At 36.1% G+C, this 18,650-nt stretch overlaps 1 protein-coding gene across 1 annotated transcript in view; it reads left to right on the top strand.

Moving 5' to 3' along the window:
• Positions 1-18,650, top strand: part of MAP2 (microtubule associated protein 2) — a 275,625-nt gene that overhangs the window by 200,820 nt on the left and 56,155 nt on the right. Inside the window, exon 5 of the mRNA XM_077771035.1 lies at positions 1,752-2,036. Within this exon, the coding sequence (XP_077627161.1) occupies positions 1,775-2,036 (262 nt within the window). The 5' untranslated portion in view covers positions 1,752-1,774. The remainder of the gene's footprint in view (positions 1-1,751; positions 2,037-18,650) is intronic.

Genomic DNA, 18,650 nt, shown 5'->3' with positions numbered 1-18,650 from the left:
ACTTTACAGATGAGGAGACCCTTCTGGGGACAAAGTCCTTTGCAAATTGTCAGTGATATAAGGATGCTTCTTGATTTACTCACCAGCCCTTCAATCAATGTTTTGAAAGCTAAAACTTCATATATCACTTTTTAAATATGTTCTTTAAGGACAATAAATAGAACCCTCATTGGTAGCAATTTGGGAGTAGTCAAATTAGTTTAAATGAGTTAACTCATCTAGCTCTTCCTAGAATGAGCAGAAAACTAGAATGAGAACTTGATGAAAGCATTGAAATTCAGTAAAAAAAAAAAAAAAAAAAGACAAATGCTTGTTAAGAATCTGGTAGGAAAGCTTACTTTCTTTAGAGCTTAGTTTATTTGTGATGTTTCTAAACAGTGCTTAGTAACAGGAAGTAGATTTCTTTTAATACAATTTTGTTTGCTTGTTTGAATGTTTTTACTTGAGTTACTGTTTTTGAAAACAGGAAAGTAAAAAACAAACAAAAACAGGAGTGTTCTTAGTTTCCATCAGAGACCATCATGGCCTATGTCCTTATCCTCAGTCTGGGGACAATAGGCCATCAATAAGACTACATTGCTGGCAACAGCATTCTAGAACTGAATAATGAATCATCTCTTATCAATTACATCTCTAAATAGAGTGGTATCAGCATATAAGTGAAGGCCACGCAATGTCTGTCATTGACTTAATGTGTACAAAACACCTCCTCCATGACTTTTTCAAACTTTACTATAATTCACAGCTACCTGATATATGTCAGTGATTTAACTTTTCGAGATCTGATTTGACTTAGTTGTGAAATACATTATACAGTAGGATGTTGGTCTAATACTATATATTTTTTTAATCTTTTCTCTGTGTAGGATTTATACTAAGAGAAAAATCTTTGTATATCTATATATACTTTTAACCCAAAGACAGAGTTTAGGAAAGTTTGCTGAGAAACTAAGTCAAAACTCTCTTTTAATATACAGTATCCAAGAAAACATCTCTGGTTTGAACTGAACACTTTTGAAATGGAAAAGACTAATGTACGAACCATTGTCTTTTCTAGGATTTGGGGAGAATTGTGTTTTTAATATTTTTTAAAGTTTTTAATGTTTATTTATTTTTGAGAGAGAGAGAGAGAGCGAGCGAGCGCATGAGTGGGGAATCGGCAAACAAACAAAGGAAAAACAGAATCCAAAGCAGGCTTCAGGCTCTGAGCTGTCAGTGCAGAGTATAATGTGGGGCTCAAACTCAAACTGTGAGATCTTGACATGGGCCAAAGTCAGATGCTTAACCAAAAGCCACCCAGGCAACCTGAGAATTGTGTTTTTAAAAAAGTACTTGGAGTAATTTTCCCCAATTCATCATGTCCCCCTCAGCCATTTGTTTTCTTACATTTTTCTACCCAATTTTCTCATACTATAGGTTTTCCCTATCCTGAAGGACTCCTTGACTCTACTGTCTAGACAATATCATGTGTCAATGAAAGTTATATATCTACGTAAATGCCAAATACTAGTTTAAAAACTATATATGTAAATTAATGGTGATCATGTATTAAAGGAATAGATATGCCAGAAGAGATCTATAAAACCCAAGGTATTCACAACCCCTGTTTCTTGATGTTAACAGTGGATTCTTGAGCATGCGTTTTTGACCATAGCTAACCACTGAGTTTGCTCTAAGTGTGCCTTATCTTAGTAATATTAGATCATAGTTCCCCAAAGTGATGGCTGCTATTCTTTTTATTCTAATCCCAGGAGAGGTCACAGGGTGTAGAAGAATGGCAGATGATCGGAAAGATGAAGCAAAGGCGCCTCACTGGACCTCAGCTCAACTAACAGAAGCGTCTGCACATCCACATCCACCTGAGATTAAGGACCAAGGCGGGGCAGGGGAAGGACTTGTCAGAAGCACCAATGGGTTCCCATACAGGGAGGATGAAGAGGGCGCCTTTGGAGACCATGGGTCACAGAGCACCTATTCAGATACCAAAGAGAATGGAATCAACGGAGAGCTGACCTCAGCTGACAGAGAAACAGCAGGTAACTAAGGGCTCCCCTGTCAGTGGTTCTGGCTTTGTGCTTTGAAGTCTGTTTAGACTGAAACTAAATTAATTCACCACGATGACCTCCTTTCACTAGTGCAAGGACTAAAATTCCAGTCTGTCGGGGGAAATAGACACCAAGAGAAGAGAAAAATCTTGGGAAGTAGCCTAACATTCCCCCAAATTAGTGTATTCTTAATCTCATCTCCCTATTTAGTTTGTTTTTAATTTTTTAATGTTTATTTATTTTCGAGAGAGAGAGAGAGACAGAGTGTGAGCATGGGAGAGACAGAGAGAGAGACACACACACAGAATCCAAAGCAGGCTTCAAGATCCAGGCTATCAGCACAGAGCCCAATGTGGGGCTCAAACTCACAAACTGTGACATCATGACCTGTGCTGAAGTCAGAAACTTAACCAACTGAGCCACCCAGGCGCCCCTTCCTATTTAGTTTTTACCACTTTAATTTTCATCAAAAAATGGCTCAGGGTATATGTGTTTTGCTAGTTAACCATTGGCCTTTTAACTCATTGAAAGAAAACTTCACTAATACTTTGAATGATATTGGACCTAAGTCTGGCTGACTGATTAGAAGCATATGTGTTTTTTAGGTCAGAAAGCAATATACAGTCTATCTGCCAATCTTTAAAAATTAAAAAAAGAGATTGGGGCACCTGACTGCCTCAGTCGGTGGAATGTGTGACTCTTGATCTTGGGGTTGTGAGTTCGAGCCCCACTTTGGGTATAGAGATTACTTTAAAAAAATAAAATCTTAAAAGAAAAAGAAAGAATAGATAAGGGAAGGGAGGGCAAGGGAGGAAAGGAAACACATACATGGGAACCATTTCATACTTCCTCAGAGAGCTTTTTAAGAACTAATATCACAGATGCTTGAAGGAGAACTTAATTTGACTTACTTTTAAGTATTTCCTTTCAAAGTGTAATTTCTACCAATAGTCCTCTTTATTCTCTCATTGATAATATCTTCCTTAATGACATAGTCATTATACAGCATTAACAGCATAGAGAAACTCTCACTAGCACTATATTCTTCACCATTATTTTCCATTTTTTCTATAATCAGAATTTAATGGGTTTGAACACAGTAACTTGCTGACATGTTACTCCAAAAAGAGTAGGTACACTACAAGTAATAAGAAAGGCTGTGTCCCCTTCAAAGTCATCCCTTGCTTATTCAAAAACTGATTTTCTGCACTCCATCAATTAGTCAGCAGCAGTTATCAACTGTACACTTTGCTCAAAAAATTATATTTAAAATTAAGGGGAGTATCAAAAGCTTCTCAAATAACTGAAGAGAAATTACATAAGGACACAGTGTGATTTTTTTTTAAACTGCTCATATGATAAACTACTATTGAGCATTTTCTGTATGCAGGGTATGTTAGCCTCTGAGCCAGAGCACATGCAAGGAATGGTCTCTGAACTTCACAGAGCAGATGATCCAGTAGCTGATGTGAGGCCTGTGCACACAATTCAAATCAAAACAATGTACTCTGTGCCAAATGAAGAGTTGAAGTTGAGGAAAAGTTGAAGAGAGATCATTATTTCTTGGGAACAAAATTCCAAATCATGTACAGAAGCATCTCAAGAAGTCGCAGCAAACTGAGGGGAATGGCAGAATATTTTAAATGCTCAAGGAAAACACAGTGATACTCATCATCTCTTAAGCATTACATGACCTCAAGATAGTCCACAGTTTCAACATTCAATTACAGTACATTCCTTTTCAAGATTTATCTTTATGAATCAGGTATTTGGCAGTTGTTGGGATAAGAAGCAAGTACCCTGCAGAAAGTCATGTGGAACAGGGATAGAGAGTGGCAGTGTCCAATCTAAGTATTTGAGAAGCTGTGCAATGCTCAACAGACACATATACACCATGAGTAAGGAATTGTGGATACAAGAGAAGCACAAATGTTATTTTTGCCTTTCATGGTCACAGTGAAGATTAAATTAGATAGTAAAGTGTAAAAAGTCAATGAATCAAGAAATAGTATCTATTAATTACTGTTGTTATTATTGGTAGTGGTGGGAACGGTGTAAATACGGACAATATGGCACCCTTGATCAAGGAATATTTTTCTAAAGCTGAATATAATAAAGCTTGAACAGGGTGGGACCTGAGTATCAGGAGCACTAAGTAGGAAGATTTTGAAGAAATTGAGGCATGAGGAGATGAGGACATGAGGAGCAAAATTGTTGTGGGAAAGGCAAGAGATGATGTAATAGACCAACATTTTTCTCATCATCATATCGTGCAATACCTGACATTACACTTTAAGGACTCAGTAAATGTATTTTGAATGAGTGAGTAAATAAATGAATGAATGAATGAATGCAAAAGAAGAAAGAAAGTCCTATTTAAATTAATGGTGAATGAAAACTCTTGAAAGTCTTGCTCTGTTTCTTGGGCCCTCACCAGTTGAATCTTACTGATGATGATAGAGGCTTATAATACACTAAGGAAAAAGAATCCCTGTAGCATGCTTGGTCAAGCAATGAAGAACCAACATCACTTACTATTTCATTTCTTCAGTGGTCTTAATTAAATATTTAAGAGCATCAGAAAAATCTCTTTGCCAGGTTAGTATATCCTTGCCAGCGTCTTTGAGAAAATAATATAAATTAAAAAGAGATTAACAGATGTTTCTTTTAATTTATGGGTTCAAGACCATCCAGAGTTAATTTTGAAATCAATTTAATATCACATGAATCTTGTATTGCCTTTGAGAAACTGATTCTGAAAGTTCTATATGTATGTTCATAGTGAAAAAAGTTGTAAGCAGACAGTTGTGGGTCACCAGGGTGAAGTGTACAATCCAAACTATGATGTTTTTTAAATTAAACTCCCTCCAGAAATAACAGTCCATTGATTAAGTCCATAAAAGATCCATATGTAGAAAACCGTGGGAAAGGAAAAATGTAAAGTATTGTCTCATTTCTACAGAATGTGTTCTAGTGATAATTTAATGTGCAATTAGATTTTTCTCCAAACTTTAGCTTAATAAAATAATACATTTTATTATTGATGGTTTATATATAACTTTAACAAACAAAACCATCCCAGTAAAAAGAAGTGTTTTAAATCTCAAATATAATTTTTAAAAATATTAACTGTCGATAATAGGCATCACTAATGTGAGCTGGCATTATATTTCAAGGTGATTATTTTAAAGAGAACCGGAAGAGCTGCTTACTAGCCCCCTCTTTTATCATTCACATGTTATCTATCAGTACATTGCCTTTTTCCTTTATAAAAGATACTTCTCCAGACACTGTTAACACGACACATTTCCCAGTAACGTCAGGTCTTCAGCTACACATTGTGGTGTCCAATCTACTACTGGTTGAATCCAGAGATCTTTCTTCTTTCCTTCTTTGCTATATTCTTCTCTTAATTTTTAGAAACAAATTTTTCCTCAAGATTGTTTATTTTTATTCATCTCTAAAAACAAGATCCCATGATAAATGCAGTGTTATTTCTACATCTCCTTCCTCCTTCCTTCTGGCATCAGGTGGGCTCACTTGAACCAAAGATCTTATCTCATTCTCTCTTACCTATGCTTTTTGATGTTCACCTTCATTTCTGGGCCATAATAGTTTTTAATTTTTAGACATGCAAGCCCATAATAGGCATAGTTTATCTATGTGATCTTATGTGCTGAGACTGGGAAAGGGTAAGAAGGGAATTCTAGAAAGCAATAATATTTTAAATTATATTTTTTTACAGATTACTCTTCTAGATTTTGTCTCTTTTCTTACAATTGAAAGCTAATCCATAGAAAAGTAGATAGAATTATTTACTCACCTATTGTAGCATAACTTTTGATTGCTTTATGATTTTTTCCTGTATTTATTTACTAAAGTAACCTCTTAAGAAGCCATGCCACAAAAGCTCCCCGCCCCCCCAAAAAAGGAGAAACCATTGAGAATCTAGTCATTTAGGAAAGCTGCTATTATAGTGAAACTAAAACAATTATTTTCTTTATTTTTTATCGAGGTATAGTTGACACATAAAGTTACTTTAGTTTCAGGTATACAACATGGTGATTCAACTTCTGTACACATTATGGTATACTCCCCACAAATATAGCTCCCATCTGTCACCATACCACACTCTTACAGTACCACTGACTGTATTCCCTGTGCTGTACCTTTTAGCCCCATGACTTACTCATTCCATAACTGGAAGCCTGTACCTTCCTCTCCCCTTCACGCATCTTTGCCTCCCCCTCACCCCATTCCCTCTGGCAACTATCAGTTAATTCTCTGTATATATGAGTCTCTTTCTGCTTCTTGCTTGTTTTAAAATAGTCATTTTTAAATTGTCTTCCAAAGCATGAATCATAAGCCTTTCCTCTGTTTTCTGCCTCATCTTTATTGAAGAAATCAATAGGACTGCATTTGGTACCCCCACAGTTCCAACCCCGACTGAAAATTAGGAGTTGCATCATTTTTTTACTTAGAAAAAAATATTTTTGTTATTTATTGAGAGAGAGAAGGAGAGAGAGAGAGTGAGCATGAGCTGGGGAGGGACAGAGAGAGAGAGAGCAGGCTCCACACCATCAGTACAGAGCTCGATGTGGAATTTGAACCCATGAACCATGAGATCATGACCTGAGCTGAAACCAAAAGTCAGATACTTAACTGACTGAGCCACCCAGGCTCTCCTAGGAGCCACATCTTTAAGTTTCTTATCTTTCGTATCATATTAGTATTCATATAAAGACAACTGGAAGATGCCAGTAAATAAGACCACCTTCCAGTCCTCCTCTTTTCTGGTGTAGTCACCAATCCGAGATCACATGACCACAACTAGACTGCAGGTCTCCAGCTGCGTAGACCAATGTGCTTCCCATTCCCCCATGCTGCCAGATTTGGAACAGTATGGCCAGCTGCAGCTAATATCAATTATCACCTTCTTCTGTTGCAGAACAGCCCCATCCCTGTACCTTTAAGTCTTGGTTTTCAAATGAATGGAGCAAGAAAGGGGACAATTCTCAGAAGTTTATAGAAGGCACAACATTGAAGTGTTTACAATTATGCTTCTGTAGGGTACCTGTGTGGTTCAATCGGTTATGCATCCAACTCTTGATTTTAGCTCAGGTCATGAACTCATGGTTCATGAGTGAAAGCCTTGCATAGGACTCTGCTCTGGCAGTGCGGAGCCTACTTGGGATTCTCTCTCTCAAAACTAATAAATAAACGTAAAAAAATCATGCTTTCATGATTTTGACTATCCTAAGGTACAATGCTTTCAGCACAAGTAAGAAATACCAGTCAGAGTGTAAAGGCCTTTGTGAGCATCAAAAACCAGGATCAGCCATCTCTTGGAGTAAATTTCAAAAGTAAATAAACATTAAAAAAAAAAACATTTCTCCAGTTACCAGCATTCTAGTTCTCCAGAGCTGCTTTGTTTCCTCAACATCCCTGGGATCCTATTCAGCTCTACTTCCTGCTGTGGCACTGAGATCTGTAAAAGCTCCTCCAGGCGAGGAGCTATTGCTCTTTCAGAGCTTACCAAAGGAACTGCACCTTTGAAAGCCTTGACCTGCACTTTAACATTCCCATAGCTTAGACAGCCAGGTGATCAACATACTGAGATAATGCTGTTGCTGGACTTAGAAATTGAGGCTTAAAAATACGTAACGGAGGAAAAGTTTGTCATCATTCATGTGCAGAAAGTTGAATATACCTTTATGCTTCTGTTTCCCTTTTTCATCTTAGAAAATTTGAACCTGCCTTTTCTTACCTTTCTCATTTTTCCTGCCTCCATTCCTAGATTTGAGATTTACTGGCAGGAGTCATTATGCCATTTGAAATATGGCATATTGTATATGATATTATATTAATGTAGGCAGAGCCAAAAAAGTACAGAGCCATGTCTCCCGTGAAACGACTAAAGCCGTCTGCACCACCCCACAAGGCAAATAAACACTCTGGCCTAACAATACAAGAGGTTGCAGATTTTCCTTTCCTTGTTGCCATGGCAACCACTCATTGCTCTAGCTGCCATTTCCCTGAGCTGCACAGAGAGGAGCGTGCAGAGTTATTTAGCATTCAAGGGTGGATCTGCAGAAAAGCACAGGGCCGCACTGCGAAGCGTCTGGGCCTGGTGGCGCCGATGGATGAGTACACAAAATGGGATCTTATCCGTGGTTTCCTTTGAAGGGTTAGGCATCTGGGGCAGGAAAGAGTAAGAAAGACAAAGATCGATTTAAAAAAACAAAAAAGCAATTCCACAAGGTTTGTATTTGTCATGTTTGCTTTGTCCTATGTGTCTATATACCATTTGAAGCAGATTTGGGCATTAACTTCAGTTGTAAAATGTGGCTTGTCTTGTTGGTAAATAGAAGGGTCTGAACCTGATGGAGAGCTTGCTTACATGGAGATTATTATAATGAACTATATCTCTTACTCTTGGTAAGGTATGAGCTTGTGTCTAGTACGTATTGCTAGCTAGAGCTTAAAATGTTTGCACCAAGTGGAGGCAAAGACGGGCACCAGATAACGTTGTTTACTTAAATGTGCAATTATGCACAAGATGGTTCTTCCTGTAAAAATCTATTTCACATCTATCTGTGCTCTGCAGCAAAAGTCTTAAAGTAGGATGAGATTGTCTTAAGCCAATAATTCTGAATCAAAATATAAGGAAAACATGATTTCTCTAGACTTCTTTTAATTAAACTCAGTGACTTAACAAATTAAAATATGATTTTGTTCGTTGGAATTTTAATTGCCTACAAACACTTCCAGTTGTGAGGAGCAAGGCTCTATCTAACACAATGTAATAAGATATTTAAAAACCAAGATTAATTTGCATACACACTTACTCCCATGTATATTCTTCCAGAAAATGCCTCTCATGTGCTTGGTGGAAATCCATTCCATATCTTTACATCTTGTTTTATAGTAAACAACTACAATCAGAATCACTTTTTTAAAAAGTGTTTTATCATTCTCTTTGGACACTGACACTTTGAAAAATTATTTTGTTGAATTTGAATCTTAGTGCAATAGACTTTAGCTAAGAAAAATTAAGACCTACTTGTAAAATTATTCTGTCTGGCTTGTTTTTAAATGTAAATATAATTTACCTATCATTGTATTTTCTTCCTTGACCTCTCTCCTGATCCTGTATTTTCCAAGACGTTATCTAATTTTCTCCTCTCTAATTTGCTATCACGTTTTGTCATCATATTTTTTAAGGTATTTTTTGAGGTTTTTAAAATCTCCACTTAGGCAAGAATTCTAAATGCCCCACCAAATCCTTTTCATTTTCAGCAAGCAGATGAAAATAATCAGTCATAGGAGCAAGTCTTCCTGCATTTATTTTTGGACAACCTAAGTCTTTGTTTTGATTAGCATTATGCATGGCCTTTATCTGTCTCATGTTCTATTTCTTTATTTTTTTTTAAGCTCATGTATTTATTTTGATGGGGGAAAGGCAGAGAGAGGGGGAAACAGAGAATCTCAAGCAGGCTCTGTGCTATTAGAGCAAAGCCTGATGCAGGGCTTGAACTCATGGACCATGAAATAATGCCTGAGCTGAAATCAAGAGTTGTACACCTAACTGGCTGAGCCACCCAGGCTCTCTATGTCTCTTGTTCTAGTTCTAAGAACCCTGTTCTCACAAGAGGTGCCTGAGTGACTCAGTTGGTTAAGCATCTAACTTTAGCTCAGGTCATCATCTCACAGTTGGTGGGTTCGAGCCCCACTTCGGGCTCTGGGCTGACAGCTCAGAGCCTGGAGCCTGCTTCAGATTCTGTATGTACCTTTCTCTCTGCCTCTCCCCCCTTGTGTTTTCTCTCTCTCTCTCTCTCTCTCTCAAAAATAAATAAATAAAAAGAACTCTATCCTCACAAAAGAATAAAAAAGATAAGAGAACAACTTTAATAGTAATTTGCAACAAATAAATTCCTCTGATAACTTGAGAATATATTAATCATTGATCAATAATGTATTTTTTAAGTATAACTTACATATAAATTAACTATATTACTTGTATGTGCCTGAGAAAAATATCTGTCCTTATATACCAGATACCACCTCAAGGGCTGGCTCTGGGTTTGATGTTATTGTTGCTAAGCGGTTAGTAGACCAGGGAGTATCTCACGGTCATCGGTCATCACTCCTCCATCTTTCCTCCCCTAGCGACTTTCTGCTTCAGGGTACCAAGCTTTTCCTCTCATTCCCTCACACTTCACTGCTCCTTATCACATTACATAAAGCCTGTGCTTTGACTGTCAGGAGAGTCTAGAAATTCATCTCAGGAGCAGATGAACAGAACAACTGGTGCTGCCTTGCAGATCTGGTAGTGAAAGCATGATCTGACTTGGCATCATGAGTCCTGAGGGGAAAGGGACACTGAGCTGCTTGCTGCCCGCTCACGGTGTGACGCCTCTCACAGAATGAGTCACCATTCAGCAACACTCATAGAAAATACAATTTGAAACCCAGCCAAACTGATGAGCAAAGAAAGAGGAACACCAATGTCCTAGTCTCTCACTGCAACTTTTAATAAATATGCAAATGCTAGGTGATTATTAGAACCCAACGTGAGAATAAAATGTCTGATTCTCCAACTTATTTCAATAGCCCTCAAACCCGAAGACATTAGGCAAAATGAGTAATAACAGAGGAATCAAGATTCAGAGAAAAGTCATCTTTAATAGCATGCTTCCGCTTCAGTAGCCTGAAAATTCGATTCAAGATTTTCCGTCTAAATTTTCTATTTGGAAAGACAGATTGAGACAGTGTTGGGATATGAGCATCTCTGATTCTTCCATAAGTGACTCCAGCATGAAGGGTCAGCTCCCCTGAGTGAACTAACACACTTCTCTTCTTAAAACATTTGCCCAGCTAATCAGTGGTTTCATTCATGTTCTACATTGAACAAGTGATGGCAACATGTTTTTAAAGGGTGCATACCCCACAGGAGAGGTTCTCAGAGTCCATGGTCAAAGATCCAGAACTGATGTTGATTTTATTCTCTCCAAGGAACCTCTTCTTCTGAACACCTGCATGTAACATGTTCATATCATGCTAATAGCACTCATCATATGGATTGTGTTACTGGACTTGTTTCCTGTTCCAATCTACAACCCTAGGTTGTTAGTGTTTTGAGGTAGAAACTGTGCTTTATTCATCTTCATGTCCCTTTCAGTATGTGATACAGTGATTGTTTCCTATAGTGAGTATTAATGAATATTTTTTGAACTGATATAAAGAAGAGAGAGTTCATATCCATGCTAGGTTTTGAGATCGGGAATCTCATAAGCAAAACAGGCCTACAAAAATTATTTCACAGTACGAGCAATGTACTTGAGCGAATGATTGTATTGGGAGAAATACTGGATAAAAAGAAGCAAAAGGAAAAACTGAGAGAGGAAGCTAGAATCAGAGTGAGGGCTATAGAACTGTGGGCTTGAACAGAAAGGAATTAAGTAGGAACTCATAAATACTGTAGTGAAAAGAAGGTCAAGAAAGGATATCGCAGAATATGGCATGGTTAAAGTTTGGGAGTTAAAGTTTGGAGTAAAGAAAATCTACCTTTGACTTAATTAAGATAGCAGTATGACACCTGATTAGAAATATTTTCTTGATGGTAAAAATTAATGAACTGGAAAGAATATGGAAACTCAGGATAAATGACCTTTCTAAGAGACATCTATAACAGCTAAAAAACACATGGACAGTGAATAAATTCTTATGCTCATTCCTACAAAATTGAGCCCAATGTAACAGTTGGGTCCACTTGAAACGACACTGAAATATCCTGCAAACATAACTTTACAGTTTGTGCTCCTGTTGATCCTCTGGGTGTAACGTGTAAGGATCACCTCACTGGTCTAGGTCAGGAGCTCACATATATTTCATTTCTGACAAATGGACAATCTGAATCTTAAAGCAAATGAATATTCTAAGTCATAGATTTATTATCCTTTTTTAAAGGAATATAGCAGTATTGTCTTGGAGGGATGAATCCTATTTTTGAAGGTCACCCTGAATAAAAAATATCACCAATGACCTTTTTCTCTCTGCTTCATCTTAGAGTCTATAAAATGATTTGCAAATGATAAGTTCTTTGTTAATAAATAGCATTTCTCTACTGAACAACAGGGATATTTATTTGTTAACTTTAGGAAAAAATGTTTGATTTCAATTAGATATCTTCTATAGTTTCATTATTTTAAAAAGTGATAAAAGTTTTTGTAACCTATTTATTTTCCTTTTCAGTATAATAAAATGAAAGATGCTCCCATTTATATTTTCTGGTTCTAATCTTTAAGTATTTTAATAATTATAAGACTTTTTTCTTCTCCATAAGAGAAAATCATCATCATCATTTACTATTACTTTTATAAGCAATTTAAAAAATGAAATTTCTAGATACTTTTTCTCCTTGCTGCATTTTGCATATTGCTATCCTTTATCTTAAAGGGTGTGTACATTTTCTCTTTCTTAAAAAATTATCTGTTGTTTTTTCTCATCAGCTTAAAAACTAGAGATTTGTGACTAAAGCCTTGGAAAGATTGGAATAAATCTGCTTTACTCAGAGCTTTACCAAAACAAAAANGACTGAAACAGGCTCCAGGCTCTGAGCTGGCAGTCAGCACAGAGCCCGACGCAGGGCCCGAACCTACGAACCGCGAGATCATGACCCAAGCGAAAGTCGGACGCTTAACCGACTAAGCCACCCAGGCGCCCCAGTTCTCACCCAATTCTTATAAGTCTTGATTTCAATCAGAAAACAAACAAAGAACTGAGTTTGAAGCAATGTAGATGCTACTTTCAAAAGTCACATTTTAGGAGGGAAAGTTCGTGTATTTGGTATAGTAATGATCCCGGTGATCCCTGTCTTTATGAAGTATCTGCCATCCAGCCTATGAAAATTACAGCGCTTGAAATGCCCTGTGAACCACATTGAACTTAACATATGATCTGAATGAAACATTAAAAATACTGCTCATGATGGGGTACCTGGGTGGCTCAGTCCGATTTTGGGTTAGGTCATAATCTCACAGTTCATGAATTCAAGCCTGCGTCGGGCTCTATGCTGACAGCTCAGAGCCTGGAGCCTGCTTCAGATTCTGTCTCTCTCTCTGTCTGAGCCTCCCCCACTCATGCTGTGTCTCTCAAAAATAAATAAATAAGCATTTAAAAAAAAATAAAAATACTGTCAAGAACTTGGATATTTTGGTGACACAGATTTCCTTTCTAGTTGGATTTTATTGTTTAAGAAAGAGTAAATTGAAGCTACCCTCACTGATAATTTAATATACGGAATCACCAGATAAAGTTGAATTTGCTGTTATGTTTTTCTAATGTGAAGGAATATAAACTTCCCAAATTATGTTTAACTCTTTAAAGTAAATTTTTAAAATGGTGGGCATTTCTTCAATTCTAATTAGGAATACTTGAGTCTCCTATATCCCAAATAATGGTGAGTTTCACCTCTGCCTTATGTTCTTTGATGCGATTGGATATGAAAAAACTATATAAATACAAAGTGTTTTTCTTCACTTGGTTTATAGAGAAGTTAAAATTATAACATATGCTTTTTAGAAAGTATTTTGGAAAATGTATTTGATTAAAGTATTGAGGTGGTTCTTTTATTTTGTTCTACAAAATTTTAACTATGATGCTTTAATTCATGTGGTTGCATTAAAACCATACTTCTCTTCCTATAACTTTTGATCACCTTCTTTTTCCTATCAGACCAAGTTATTCATGCCTCTGCATTTCATGTTGCATGTCAGAATTACCCAAGAAACAAACAAACAAACAAAAAAACCCATAAATAACAAAGTTCCCTGATTTCATGAAAGTTTTTACTTTTATAGCAAACTTTTCTTCAGGAAAACAAAACCTGAAAATAAGCTCAAATAAAACATTGAGGGGTGGAGAATCTCTCTAAAGGTGGAGAAGAAGGTATTGGTAAACTTTCAAGGGGAACAGAAGTGAACCAGAAATATTTTCAGGCATATTCTTAGAAGCAGGAATTGGGCAACCTTTTCATGATCTACCATGTATGAAATAACAAAATCATAATTTCATTTGGAAAAAATAAAAGCTACAAGTCCTGATTTAGAATTTTTTCTTATATCTCAAGAAGAAAATAATATACCTTTTCATATGTTTTTTATAGTAAATTGGATATTTACTGCCATAAAATGAAATGAAGGTTTATGAAATCTGATTTACCATATCATATGGAAACCCCATCTATCCCTTACATGGGATTGTGTTTTTCATGCCAAATGAAACTGTCTATTTTTAAACATAGTATAGCGTATAGTTACAGTGGGATCTGCCCAAAGCAAAATTATGAAGAAAATAAAACTTACCTTGAATGCCTTTTGCTTTGCTTCCTGAATCTCCATTTCTTCATTTTCTTCAAGTTGTCTGCATTCATCTAAAGCCATTTCAGGATCCCCACCCTCAAACCCATTTCATAACCCAGTCGCCTTGCTTGATGTCAGCCTACCCACCTAGATAGCATCCTGTTCTTACTTATTTTTTTTTTTCTCAATTCTGCCACTCCATCAAAATCGATGTACTTTTGTCTTTCTGCTGGGCTCCTAGAATAGAACAACCAGAGCAATTACCATACTCAGTTACAGTTTTATGCTTTCTAGATGTTGTTTACATTCTGATATAAAGCCTCAATGTCTTTGGCTGATTTAAGTACAATATAGATGGCACCCACAATTTGCAAGTATTTCTAGAACTATACTTGGTAACAATGAGACCGACATACAGAGAAGAGATCCAGATTGACGTGGTAAACAACCTTGAAGCAAAATCATCAATGTAAAATTTTATTTAAAAAGATCTCTAGAAGGTATTTTCAAAAGTAGATTGCATATGTTATTTGAAAATTTCTGAAGAAAACTTTGGTTACTATTACTTGTTCTTGTTTGTTGTACATAATGAAACTTTTGTATCTGTAGATGGAAAGAAATTCATTTGTTTTTTTTTAATGTCTTATTTATTTTTGAGAGAGAGATAGAGATAGCATGAGCAGGGGAAGGTCAGAGAGACAGGGAGACACAGAAGCTGAAGACAGGCTCCAGGCTCTGAGCTGGCTGTCAGCACAGAGCCCAATGCGGGGCTCAAACCCATGAACTGTGAGATCGTGACCTGAGCTGAAGTCGGACGCTTAGCCAACTGAGCCACCCAGGCGCCCCTGGAAAGGAATTCATTTAATAGCATTTTCCATGGGATGCATTAATCAATCCAGAATACAAAAGTAGTCATCTTTATTCTAGAATAATTTTTGTCATGAAGAAATTAAAAATTCTATTAAAGTTTTCCTCTTTCCTATCATAATATGACCAAATTACAAATATAACTTTGGACTTGACACTTATTTTCTTACTTAAGGAATCTTGCAAAGTCTTTTGATTTTGCTTCTTAGAGGTCCTAGAAGAAGTCTTTAACTATTATCAATTTTACTTGCTTGGAGCTTTTCCAGAGAATGTGCCACACTTATCTTGTGTTGTGGCTGAGCTTTTATTTAAGAAAAACTATTAGTGAATAATAGAAGGATATATCAAAACTGTATCTTTCTTCTTTTTTTTGTTTTATTTCACAGAATTTTAGTTTTCAGAATTTCATAATGTCATTCATTCTATTGTACCTTTGCCCACAGATTATTGAAATATGGTTCTCTGGTATATATATTCAGTTATAATTTGAAAATTTTAAAGAATTACCATATACACTTATTAGTGACTTGAAATCTGCCAAGTGGTTTTAGGGCTGGTGTAAAGAGAATATTTATGGATGATATTTTATATAGCTACAATAGCAAAAATAAAATAGGCAGTTATAGAATGAAGTTGGAGAATCACTTACTTAAAACATTTATAGCTCATGAAAGACTTGCTAAGAAGAAAGCACATAAGGTTGATGTTATATGCTGCTATTTGCACATTCATTCTTAGAAACATGGTAGGACTGGAGGTTTAAGCAAATTAAAATTACATAAAAGTCATGTTGGTCCCTCTTGTGCTGATTGTACCCTACGATGTGTTGTGAACAACGTGATTTTCCCATCACATAGTTCCTAAATTCCATATGCTTCTAGGTCACAAGGCCTCTAAGGATTTATGTAAGTTATACTATGATGAGGATGAAATAGAAGGAGTGAACAAAAGGTGATTTTTGCCATTTTATCATAACAAACATTTTTTTTCCGTAGAAGAAATAACTGAGTTTATAGAGGTAACTAGTAAAAACTACTCCTGGTATATAGGCAACTTCTATTTCAAAAGTTTACTCCAATGACTTTTTTTAGAACCTGGAATACTTTTCCATTTTTCCATCATATCCTCTGTCTCAAGCATTCCTAGGTTTTGAAAAAATATGAACATTGATTCACTCAAATCCTAGCCTCGTTCTAGGTGATCAGAGTCTTTGAGGTACCCTAGTCCAAGTGGAACTTTAAAAACATGGAGAGACTTTTATGTGTATGAGTGCTGGCACACGCATAAACACAAATGCACACATACCTGCATTTCTACCCACACGGTTTAATTTTGTTTATCACATGGTTACTCTAAATGTGAATTTATTTAATGTCTCTTAGTTTTATTGATATTTCATCTTCCCATTAATGTTATTGATGATGTCTCATTGGACTTAATGCAGAAGTGTTATTAGTGTTATTAATAATGTCTCAAGACTTACTTTACTTCCAATGGATTTCTCCCCCATAAACTAAATTGATCTTTGTTTTAATCAGTAATTCGTTAGAAGAACTCTTTGGAAGAAAAGGCTGATATGCAAAGACCTACAGCTGCAGCATTGGCAAGGGTGACCTTTTGAGATCAATCAGAGTCTGACTAAGGAAGAATATGCCAATGCTGGCCTCTTTAATTAATGCTGAGGTGCCGAGGAAAAAACAAACAAAAAACCCAACAATCTGCTCTTTGAATTTCCTTCTTCACCAGTTGATTACAGGAAATAGTTTCAGAGGAACCATTTGCTCTCCAAATTAAGCAAGGAACTTTTCTTCTTTCCCTGTTTTTATGAATTTATCAAGGGTATTTGTCTAACAGAGTGCTTCCAACTACACAGTGCTTTCCTTGTTGACTAGCTTCCATCAGCAGCAGCAATTAGCACCCGTTGCCTAGGCAACCATTCTGTACCCTACTGAGAAAAACCTTTTCTTGACAGGAGCATTCTGTCTAAAATTGTTTTGTTTTCCTTCTTTCACAAGTGTACGGTAGGCTTACTTGTCATTTCTTTTAACACAGCATTATTATATCCATTATTCTTAAAAGCAGAAACATTTACTGGCTTTTATATTCCATATGGTTGAATTTATTGTTAGCGTCTCTTACTTCTCTCTTAACAACCTGAATGAAATCAACAAAAATATGTTCTCAAGCATATGCCAACTTGTTTTGGATTTTTTGTTCACAGTCTAATTGGTGAGCCTTTGCATGTTCAAGTAATCACAGCTGGTCCTGATGAAAACTCAAAGGGTACACATTCAAAATCAAACTTCTGTGTCTACCAACAATGTCATGTGTTGCTCAGAGGCAAGTTGAAGTTTCCAGGACCACTGAGAAAGTTTTAACTCCAGTTGCTTTTGTTATGAATCAACCAAGCAATATCAAAAGATTAACATGATAAAATAGCGGAACTAGAAATATGTGCCAAGAAACAGGGCCTTGAGACTGTGTTAAAAAAATTTGACGTGATAAAATACCAGAAGAGCACAGCAATGATATCACATGAATCAGCACTTGGAAATAACCAAAAGGTTATAACAGCTTTAATTAAATGCTGAATAGTATAGCATAGTGTTGAGTAATACTATAGGTAAAGTAAAATTTATCTCAGTATATGGCAAACACTTTCATGTCTTTATATTTTGTCAGTCAGATGATGATTATAGACTTAGATGGCTACAAGACAGCAAGAGTGATTAAACCAGTGATATAGAATTTAAGTAAGTAACTGATATGTATCATTGCATTTAATTGCCACAACACACCAAAAGATGAACACCAGTTTAATTCCCACTTTACAGATGGGGAATCTGAAGGTTAGAGAGATTGTCACTCCCTTGCAGCTAATAAGAGATAAAGGCAGAATTGTCTGACACCAAACTACTACTATAAAATACTTGAACTACACTGATGTAATTCAAAATGATGTCTAAACGGGATAGTAAGTTACCTTTATCCATTATTTTGCCAGTTTTCCCATTGAGAAAATGTATTATTGTATGGATTCAATATTTTGATGGGAAATAAAAGTGCCTGGGATAGCAACTTATCTAATAAATTTGTATCACAGTATAATGCTTGTTCATTATTTAGGTGAAATATAAGCAGCTTACATAATACCTCTTGAGGACTATCAGGTAGGTTTCTGGAGATGAGAGCATGTCTTATTAGTTTCTTATACCTATTTACCTCCTATATATATTTCTACCAATTTATTTCCCCAATACCAATAAAAATATTATTTCTTTCCAAAATTCATTTTATCTACCAAGGACTGCTTTGATACTGTTTTTTGAATATTGACTCAATCCCCATTGCCCAGAATAAGTTCTTAAGACAGATT

This window comes from Crocuta crocuta, unplaced genomic scaffold (assembly GCF_008692635.1).
Source record: "Crocuta crocuta isolate KB4526 unplaced genomic scaffold, BGI_CrCroc_1.0 scaffold160, whole genome shotgun sequence".
NCBI classification, from domain to species: Eukaryota; Metazoa; Chordata; class Mammalia; order Carnivora; family Hyaenidae; genus Crocuta; species Crocuta crocuta.
Note: the sequence above shows the minus strand (reverse complement) of the source record. Positions and strands in the feature narration are given on the sequence as shown.